The sequence below is a fragment of the Sabethes cyaneus genome, chromosome 2, assembly GCF_943734655.1.
Source record: "Sabethes cyaneus chromosome 2, idSabCyanKW18_F2, whole genome shotgun sequence".
Taxonomy (NCBI): Eukaryota; Metazoa; Arthropoda; class Insecta; order Diptera; family Culicidae; genus Sabethes; species Sabethes cyaneus.
This window is the reverse complement of record NC_071354.1, coordinates 103,083,872-103,093,287: the sequence shown is the minus strand read 5'-3', so window position 1 is coordinate 103,093,287 and position 9,416 is coordinate 103,083,872. Positions and strand designations below refer to the sequence as shown.

The 9,416-nt window shown below is 42.3% G+C and overlaps 1 protein-coding gene across 1 annotated transcript; it reads left to right on the top strand.

The window, feature by feature from the left end:
* The first annotated feature begins 7,926 nt into the window (after positions 1-7,926).
* Positions 7,927-9,121, top strand: LOC128737016 (turripeptide Pal9.2-like). The gene is made up of 3 exons (XM_053831558.1): positions 7,927-8,060; positions 8,127-8,312; positions 8,378-9,121. The coding sequence occupies exons 1-3, from the start codon at positions 8,033-8,035 to the stop codon at positions 8,434-8,436; spliced, it is 273 nt and encodes a 90-aa protein (XP_053687533.1). The 5' UTR covers positions 7,927-8,032; the 3' UTR covers positions 8,437-9,121.
* The last annotated feature ends 295 nt before the right edge of the window (positions 9,122-9,416 follow it).

Sequence of the window (9,416 nt, the reverse complement as noted above, 5' to 3'; positions counted from 1 at the left end):
GCATTGCTAGAATCTAGCTTATTTTATTCGATTCCGTTTTGAAAGAGAGCTGTAAAAATTGAAGCGAAGGACACGTTATCGAAAGCACCTTCACTATCAAGGAAAACCCAAAGTGCCGCCTCTTGTCTGAAAGCATTTTGCAAGGTTTTCTCTTTTTTATCTTTCTTAGGTATGTCCTTAGGTATCTGCCTACTTTCCGCCAATCCCCCGAGATATGTCCCAGGGTGAAACTGGCTCGAAAAATGTTAATAAGCTCGGACATTATAATGCTGTCTATTTTCTACAAGAAACGAGTAGAATACCATCCGGATCTGAAGATTTCATTGGTTCAAAAAAGCTAAGTACCCACTTAATCGAATCCTCCATGAACAACAAGCAAGCGACACATTCTAAAGCAGTGAGGCCTAATTTCAGGCCGACTTTTTCTTAACACTTTACACAGAACATTTAAATAAAAGAGGAAAGGAAAGAATACAAAGTATACAAATATTTCTGAACAGTTAATTGTGTTCTATACAGCCAGGGATTGTCCACTAGAATTTTTAACATTTTTCTTTAGTCATCACCAAGCGCGAGGCCTCCCTGAAACACGAGGCTCCGTTCCACCGCACGGGTTTGCCGGCCTAAACGCCGGCTCTGCTAGCAATGATTTTTATGAATGAATGGTTTTATTTATTGATAACTAGCTGACCCGACAAACTTCGTATTGCCACAAATTAACCTGTGTTGTACATAAATCATGAATCTCGGATGATCTTTGTCACTATCTCGAGTTTTGCAAGCCCCCCAGTGGGCGGCGCTTCCGACGGCGGGTCACCGGCAACACTCGCGACCGGCTCGTCCTGAATGATCTAGTGTTACTATAGATAGTTTTTGTGGTCTTGTTATTGATTAATGTTTTATGGAAGAGTCTCGAGAGTCAAACACAGTCAAACACAGCTCTGGTCCTCACAAGCTCCCGCCTCACGCCTCCACGAGTCATATGATACCAAATGCGGCATAGCCTGGGCAATGTTGTCAATCTGACAATAGCGAAGTGAGGAGGTGCGACGCGAATACTGGCGCGGTAACCATAGCATGGCGGTAGAGGAAATGCTTCGTCAAACACGAGCGTCTGTTCACCAAGGAGGTGCGGCTCAAACAGCGTCTGTTCTCCATGTTAGGGGCGGCTGATTATTATACTCGTCCTTATGCCAGCAGGGACTCTAAACAGTGCTGTGCACGATGGTCCTCCGGCGAGACAGGGGGTTAGGGGCAGGCCCAACAAGCCGCCCTGGAAAACTAAAAGTTACCAACAACGAAGAAGAAAATAGGGATCGGAACAATCGGCGTCGACCCACGCGACGAAATAAGGACTACGATTGGAAACTCGGGACATGGAATTGCAAATCGCTCGGCTTCCCGGGTTGCGATAGGATAATATATGATGAATTACATCCCCGAAACTTCGAAGTCGTAGCACTGCAGGAACTTTGCTGGACAGGACAGAAGGTATGGAAAAGCGGGCATCGAGCGGCTACTTTCTACCAGAGCTGTGGCTCCACCAACGAGCTGGGAACCGGCTTTATAGTACTGGGAAAGATGCGCCAGCGTGTGATTGGTTGGCAACCGATCAACGCAAGGATGTGCAAGTTGAGGATTAAGGGCCGTTTCTTCAATTACAGTATCATCAATGTGCATTGCCCACACGAAGGGAGACCCGATGACGAGAAGGAGGCGTTCTACGCGCAGCTGGAGCAGGTGTATGATGGCTGTCCGCGACGGGACGTGAAAATCGTCATCGGTGACATGAACGCGCAGGTAGGACGGGAAGCTATATATAGACCGGTAATCGGGCCAAACAGCCTGCATGCCGCAACGAACGACAACGGCCAACGATGCGTAAATTTTGCAGCTTCCCGCGGAATGGTAGTCCGAAGTACCTTCTTCCCCCGCAAAGATATCCACAAGGCCACCTGGAGATCACCAGACCAACGAATAGAAAACCAAATTGACCATATTCTAATCGACGGTAAATTCTTCTCTGATGTTATAAACGTTCGCACCTACCGCAGTGCGAATATAGATTCGGATCATTTCCTAGTTGCAGTTTGCATGCGCTCAAAACTCTCGACGGTGCATAACACGCGTCGAAGTCGTACGCCGCGACCCAACATCGAGCAGCTACGAGTCACCGGAGTTGCCCAGGAATACGCGCGGCAGCTGGAAGCAGCGCTACCAACGGAAGAGCAACTTGGCGCAGCAACTCTTGAAGATGGTTGGAAAGGCATTAAGACCGCCATCGGTAGCACTGCACTAGCGGCACTAGGTACAATGAATCCGAACCGAAGAAACGATTGGTTCGACGGCCAATGCGAGCAATTAGTGCAGGAGAAGAATGCAGCACGTGCGAGGATGCTGCAATACCGTACGAGGGCGAATGTGGATCGATATAAACAAGCACGGAACAGGCAAAACTCAGTCTTCCGGAGGAAAAAGCGCCAACAGGAAGATCGGGATCGCGAGGCGATGGAAGAACTGTACCGTGCTAACGATAAACGGAGGTTCTACGAGAAGTTAAACCGCTCGCGCAAAGGCCATGTGCCGCAGGCCGATATGTGTCGAGACTCAGACGGTAATCTTCTCACGAACGAACGTGAGGTGATCGAGAGGTGGAAGCAGTATTATGACGAGCACCTTAACAGCGATGTAGCTGAACATGGAGGTGACGATATGGCAATAGATCTTGGAGCACGTGCAGAAGACGACAGAATACCAGCCCCTGACCTCCAGGAGGTAGCAGAAGAGATCGGTCGGCTGAAGAACAATAAAGCGGCTGGGGCTGATCAGCTACCCGGCGAGCTGCTGAAATACGGTGGTGACGCACTGGCTAGAGCGCTGCACTGGGTCATTGTCAAGATTTGGGAGGATGAGCTACTACCGGAGGAGTGGACGGAAGGCATCGTGTGTCCGATCTACAAAAAGGGCGACAAGTTGGATTGTTGCAATTACCGCGCAATCACACTGTTGAACGCCGCCTACAAGGTACTCTCCCAACTTTTATGTCGTCGACTATCACCATTTGCAAAGGAGTTCGTGGGGCAATATCAAGCGGGATTCATGGGTGCCCGTGCCACCACGGACCAGATTTTCGCGCTTCGGCAAGTGTTGCAGAAATGTCGCGAATACAACGTGCCCACGCATCATTTATTCATCGACTTCAAATCGGCGTACGACACGATCGATCGAGATCAGCTATGGCAGATTATGCACTACTACGGATTTCCGGATAAACTAACGCGATTGGTCAAGGCGACGATGGATCGAGTAATGTGTGTTGTTCGAGTATCAGGGGCAGTCTCGAGTCCCTTTGGATCTCGAAGAGGGTTACGGCAAGGTGATGGGCTTTCATGTTTGCTGTTTAACATCGCTTTGGAGGGTGTGATAAGAAGAGCGGGTATAGACACGAGTGGCACGATATTCACGAAGTCCGTCCAGCTTCTTGGTTTCGCTGACGACGTTGACATCATTACACGTACCTTTGAGAGGATGGCGGAAACGTACATCGGACTGAAAGCTGAAGCCAAACGGATAGGACTTGTCATTAATGTATCGAAAACAAAATACATGAAAGGAAGAGGTTCTAAAGAAGTGAATGCTGACCTCCCTCCCCGAATTCATTTAGACGGTGATGAAATCGAGGTGGTAGAAGAGTTCGTGTATCTGGGCTCACTGGTTACCGCAGACAACGACACCAGCAGAGAAATACAAAGACGCATTATGGCAGGAAATCGTGCCTACTTTGGACTCCGTAGGACGCTGCGATCGAACAAAATTCGCCACCGCACGAAGTTAACAATCTACAAGACGCTGATTAGACCGGTAGTCCTTTACGGCCATGAGACATGGACTATGCTCGTGGAGGACCAACGCGCCCTTAGTGTTTTCGAACGGAAGGTGTTGCGCACCATCTACGGCGGAGTGCAGATGGAAGACGGAATGTGGAGGAGGCGAATGAACCATGAATTGCATCAGCTGCTTAGGGAACCACCCATCGCTGCCACTGCAAAAATAGGTCGCCTGCGATGGGCTGGGCATGTCGTGAGGATGCCGGACGACTGCCCGGTTAAAAAAGTTCTCAATAACGATCCGACTGGAACGAGACGGCGGGGCGCGCAGCGAGCAAGATGGATCGATCAAGTGGAAGGTGACCTGCGGACCCTACGTAGACTACGTGGCTGGCGAATTGCGGCCATGGACCGAGTAGAATGGAGACGACTTCTTCGTACAGCAGAGGAAACCACGGCCTGGAGCTGATTAAGTAAAGTAAGTAGGAAGAGTCTCGAATTTCTCGAGTTGGATTAGTTTTTGAGTTTCGCAAAAATTTCTGTTTTATTTGTATGAGAGTCCATATCCCCCTACCACAGGGGTGAGAGGTCTCTAACTATCATAAAATAAATTCAAGACTCAAAAATCTCCTACATGCTAAATTTGGCTCCATTTGCTTGATTAGTACTCAAATTATAAGGAAATTTGTATTTCATTTGTATGGGAGCCCACTCTCTTAAAAGGGAAAGGGGTCGTAATACACCACAGAAAAAAAATTCTGCCATCTAAAACTCTCACATGCCACATTTGGTTCCATTTGCTTGATTAGTTCTAAAGTTATGAGCAAATTTGTATTTCGTTTGAATGGGAGCCCCCCCCCCTCCTAAAAAGGTAAGAAGTCCTAATTCATAATGGGAAAAATGGTTGCCTCCAAAAACACCCACATGCCAAATATGGTTCCATTTACTTGATTAGTTCTCGAATTATGAGGAAATTTGTATTTCATTTGTGTAGAAGCCCCCCCTCTTGAAGTGTGGAAGGATCCTAATTCACCGTCGAAAATATTTTTGCCTCCAAAAACCTCCACATGCCGAATTTGGTTCTATTTGCTTGATTAGTTCTCGAGTTATGGGGAAATTTGTATTTCATTTGTATTGGAGCCCCCCCTCCTAATGTGGGAAGAGGTCCTAATTCATCACAGAAAAAATTCTTGCCTCCAAAAACACCTACACGCCAAATTTGGTTCCATTTGCTGGATTAGTTCTCGAGTTATGAGGAAATTTGTATTTCGTTTGTATAGGACCCCCCCTCCTAAAGTGGAGAGGGGTCCCAATTCATCATTGAAAAAAAAATTGTCTCCAAAAACACACATATGCCAAATTTGGTGCAATTCGCTTGATTAGTTCTCGAGTTATGAGGAAATTTGTATTTCATTTGTACAGGAGCCCCTCCTTTTAAAGTGGGGAGGGGTCCTAATTCACCGTAGAAAATTTTCTTGCTCTCGAAAACCTTCACATGCCAAATTTGGTTGCATTTGCTTGATTAGTTCTCGAGTTATGAGGAAATTTGTATGGAAGCCCCCCTCTTAAAGGGGAGAGGAGTTATAATTCCTCTTATAAAGAGGGGAGGGGTCTCAATTCACCATAGAATAAATTCTTGTCACCAAAAAAAACACCCACATGCCAAATGTTGTTCTATTTGCTTGATTAGTTCTCGAGTTAGGAGGAAATTTGTATTTCATTTGTACAGGAGCCCCCCCCTCTTAGAGTGGGGAGGGGTCCTAATTCACCGTAGAAAATTTTCCTGCCCTCGAAAACCTTCACATGCCAAATTTGGTTCCATTTGCTTGATTAGTTCTCGAGTTATGAGGAAATTTGTATGGAAGCCTCCCCTCTTAAAGGGGAGAGGAGTTACAATTCCCCTTATAAAGAGGGAGGGGTCTCAATTTACCATAGAATAAATTCTTGTCACCGAAAACACCCACATGCCAAATTTGGTTCTATTTGCTTGATTAGTTCTCGAGTTATGAGGAAATTTGTATTTCATTTGTATGGGAGCCCCCCCTCCTAAAGTGGGGAGAGGTTCTTATTCATCATAGAAAAAATTCTTGCCTCCAAAAACACCTACATGCCAAATTTGGTTCCATTTGCTGGATTAGCTCTCGAGTTATAAGGAAATTTGTATTTCGTTTGTATAGGAGCCCCCCCCCACTTAAAGTGGGGAGGGGTCCCAATTCATCATAGAAAAAAATTTTGTCTCCAAAAACACACACATGCCAAATTTGGTTCCATTTGCTTGATTAGTTCTCGAGTTATGAGGAAATTGGTATTTCATTTGTACAGGAGCCCCCCCTCTTAAAGTGAGGAGGGGTCCTAATTCAACATAGAAAATTTTCTTGCCCTCGAAAACTTTCACATGCCAAATTTGGTTCCATTTGCTTGATTAGTTCTCGAGTTATGAGGAAATTTGTATGGAAACCCCTCCTCTTAAAGGGGAGAGGAGTTATAATTCCCCTTATAAAGAGAGGAGGGGTCTCAAATTACCCTAGAATAAATTCTTGTCACCGAAAACACCCACATGCCAAATTTGGTTCTATTTGCTTGATTAGTTCTCGAGTTATGCAGAAATTTGTGTTTCATTTGTATGGGAGCCCCCCCTCTTAGTGGGGGGAGGGGTCTCTAACCATCACTAAAACCTTTCCTGGCCCCAAAAACCTCTACATGCAAATTTTCACGCCGATTGGTTCAGTAGTTTTTGATTCTATAAGGAACACAGGACAGACAGACAGACAGACAGACAGACAGACAGACAGAAATCCTTCTTTATAGGTATAGATTATCCACCGGTCACCAGACCATAAATAATGAACTGCTTGTTTTCTTTTAATAAAAGCAGTTGGAATGATTATTTCTAGGTTTAGTTCAAAGCTTGCTAATTTACAGTCGTGAAATTTTCTGTTAATTATGCTTAAGACTGCATTAAAGCAAATTCAATTTTGAAACTGGCTTGAAGAAAAATATCCGGTATAAACTATGTCTCATTTTGAATATTACCTTTCTAAGTGCTAAATTTGTATTCAAATGACAACTCGTTTCAATGAATGAATATCTAAATAATGAAACCACTAAAAACCAGCTTTCATTCAATAGCCATGAAGCGGTACTTTAATAAGCATATTTATTTGTCCAGAAACAAACTTTTTCTCTGGCATTCAGCCATTTACAGAATATACATCACTTTATTTCAATGGGCAGAAGCCGCAACGTGATAATCAAACATTACTAGCGACCGCAAGGTGAAATTGGTATAAATACATTGTCGAGCCTTAAGAGTATGACGCAGTATTTATCGACAATGGTGCAACCATTGTGTAGGAGAACAATATTTTATTTCACGTATAAATATCACGTATTGTGGTAAACTCAAGAAAAGAATAATTTTTTTTGGATATGGTTTGTTTTGTGAAATATTTTACCTCAAATCCCACATTCGAAGTACACGACACGTCGTTTGAAATTATAATTTCAAGGTCAAAAACTATAAGGTTAATCCCCACTATAGCAATTGTCTCCAATAATCTGAAATTTGATCTAATTCAGCAAGAATGTTAAAATGTCAGAGTCCATTTTTTACCGAGTTAGGTAACTGTAAATCTAATTGTTAATATTTAAATTGTCACTCACAATCTGTTTTTTTCTGTCAATTAGGTTATGTTAGAAGTTCGACAGCTTTAAGCTGGAATTTAATCTTGCCGCTGTAACATAAAAACTATGTGCATAATGCGTGTGAAAGTTTTTATATCGAATACTTGTTGGTATAAAATGTTTAATTTTAACAGAAATCTCATTTATTTCCACCCTAGATGGCAATACAAGCCAATTGAGTCACAGTTGATGGAATATACCTATTTTGTAAGTCTTTCCTAAATGTGTTGAATGAAAAATAAAAACAAACAAAAACATCTACAAATATTAGTATAAGTGTGGTATGATTGACCGTCAATCGTCACTTTACCACTTTACAGAAATGTGTAGAAAACCGTCCCCTTTATTATTTCAATGTGTTTCAATCACGCGCGTTTCAAAATTATACACTATACGGTTAATTGTTGGCAGCAGCCAGCAGTAGTGTTCTTTAAATATGCAAGCAAAAGTTAGAGATCACAGTTCTACGCGGATCTTCTTCGGAGACGGATGTGTTAGCTGTTTCACAAATTCTAGGCACAATGCGTTTATTAGCTATTATTGTAGCGGGTTTGTTTTATCAAGCACCTTTTAAAGTAACAATACCAAATTTGCTTAATTTTATATCTTTATTAGCATGTTTGACTCTGGCCATTGTTCAAGGTCTGCCGGCTAAGGAAAAACCATCTAAAAGTACTTGTCAAAAGGCATGCACTTTCGACTATACACCAATTTGTGCCGGTTTGAAGAATAGCAAAGATAAACCGCTGTCATTCGGTAACACTTGCGTGCTCGAAAATTATAATTGTGAAAATCAAAAGAGTAAGTCTAACAAGTACCAAGTAGTTAAGCTGTTTTTTCATTATCGCAATTAATTCTTTCTTTAGGTTTGGTCGTACTATCTCAAGGAGAATGCCCTGGAGGCAGCGGTGTGAGATTGCAGTAACAAGTGTTAACACTAGCAAACTGATCATGCTTTTATCAACAACTTTTCTGATGGATGTGTAAAGTACCTACTAAAATAAAAGTCTCAAAGAAAAAGCAAAAAACGATTTTAGGAGCATGAATTGAGTTTCTTCCGTTAGTTAGTGTAAGAGCTTAGAGGCATTCGTGATTTGACCTTATTTTTTGCGGTATCAACCACTGAACTATTGTGACCTTTTGTCAGTAATTTTCATGCGATATTACTTTATATCAACATCATAGCAGTTCCTGTGTATTATGTTATGTTCATCACAATTTCAGCAAATATTGCAATTTTTATTAATTAAGCATTTATTTCCTCTATTTTAATACTCCCATTATTTTTGCTTTTTATTACGTTTTATAGTGTACTATAAACCAATTTACAGTCAACTTTCGTGCGAATTTGTATTTCGCAGAAGTGGTGTAGTTTATGGCCGAATTTTTTTCATAATTTTCTTTCGCAAAATTGTTTCAGGATGGGTTATAAGTTTTCAATTTACTTTGTTGTCTAATAAATATATCGAGCGGAAGAGAACCATCGCGATGCATCGGTTCTCAACATATGATTGAAACAGTAATCGCTACATGGACTATTATTTATATACCTATGACCTTAATAATTTAACTTCAACCCGTAGTTCATTGTGAAAATGGTATAAAACTAAGAATTTATTTCCCAGCTATATCCAAACAAATTTTAAATTGTTGGAGTTATTTCATTTATCTAATTTTGATCAAGAAACGCAGCACGTTCTGCTAAAATAATTGAGAAAAATATATGCTTTCATCTGGAAATTGTGAATCGTCAACTAAGCCAAATTTGTAACTGCGCTTGATGTCATTCCCCATCAGTATACATTTAAATCTACGAGGGGGATTCCATCTGGACCGGTTATTCTCACCTATTAAGTTGCGGATTGGAAGTTTTTGCGTTGCCTCCCTGTAAATCCCCTATTACGC

Bases quoted from the DNA above. Each gene is read 5' to 3' on its own strand.
- LOC128737016 (XM_053831558.1), top strand. From the start codon at position 8,033: ATGCGTTTATTAGCTATTATTGTAGCGG. The intron at 8,061-8,126 runs GTTTGTTTTATC...TATCTTTATTAG, and splicing joins ATTAGCTATTATTGTAGCGG to CATGTTTGACTCTGGCCATT. The intron at 8,313-8,377 runs GTAAGTCTAACA...TTCTTTCTTTAG, and splicing joins TAATTGTGAAAATCAAAAGA to GTTTGGTCGTACTATCTCAA.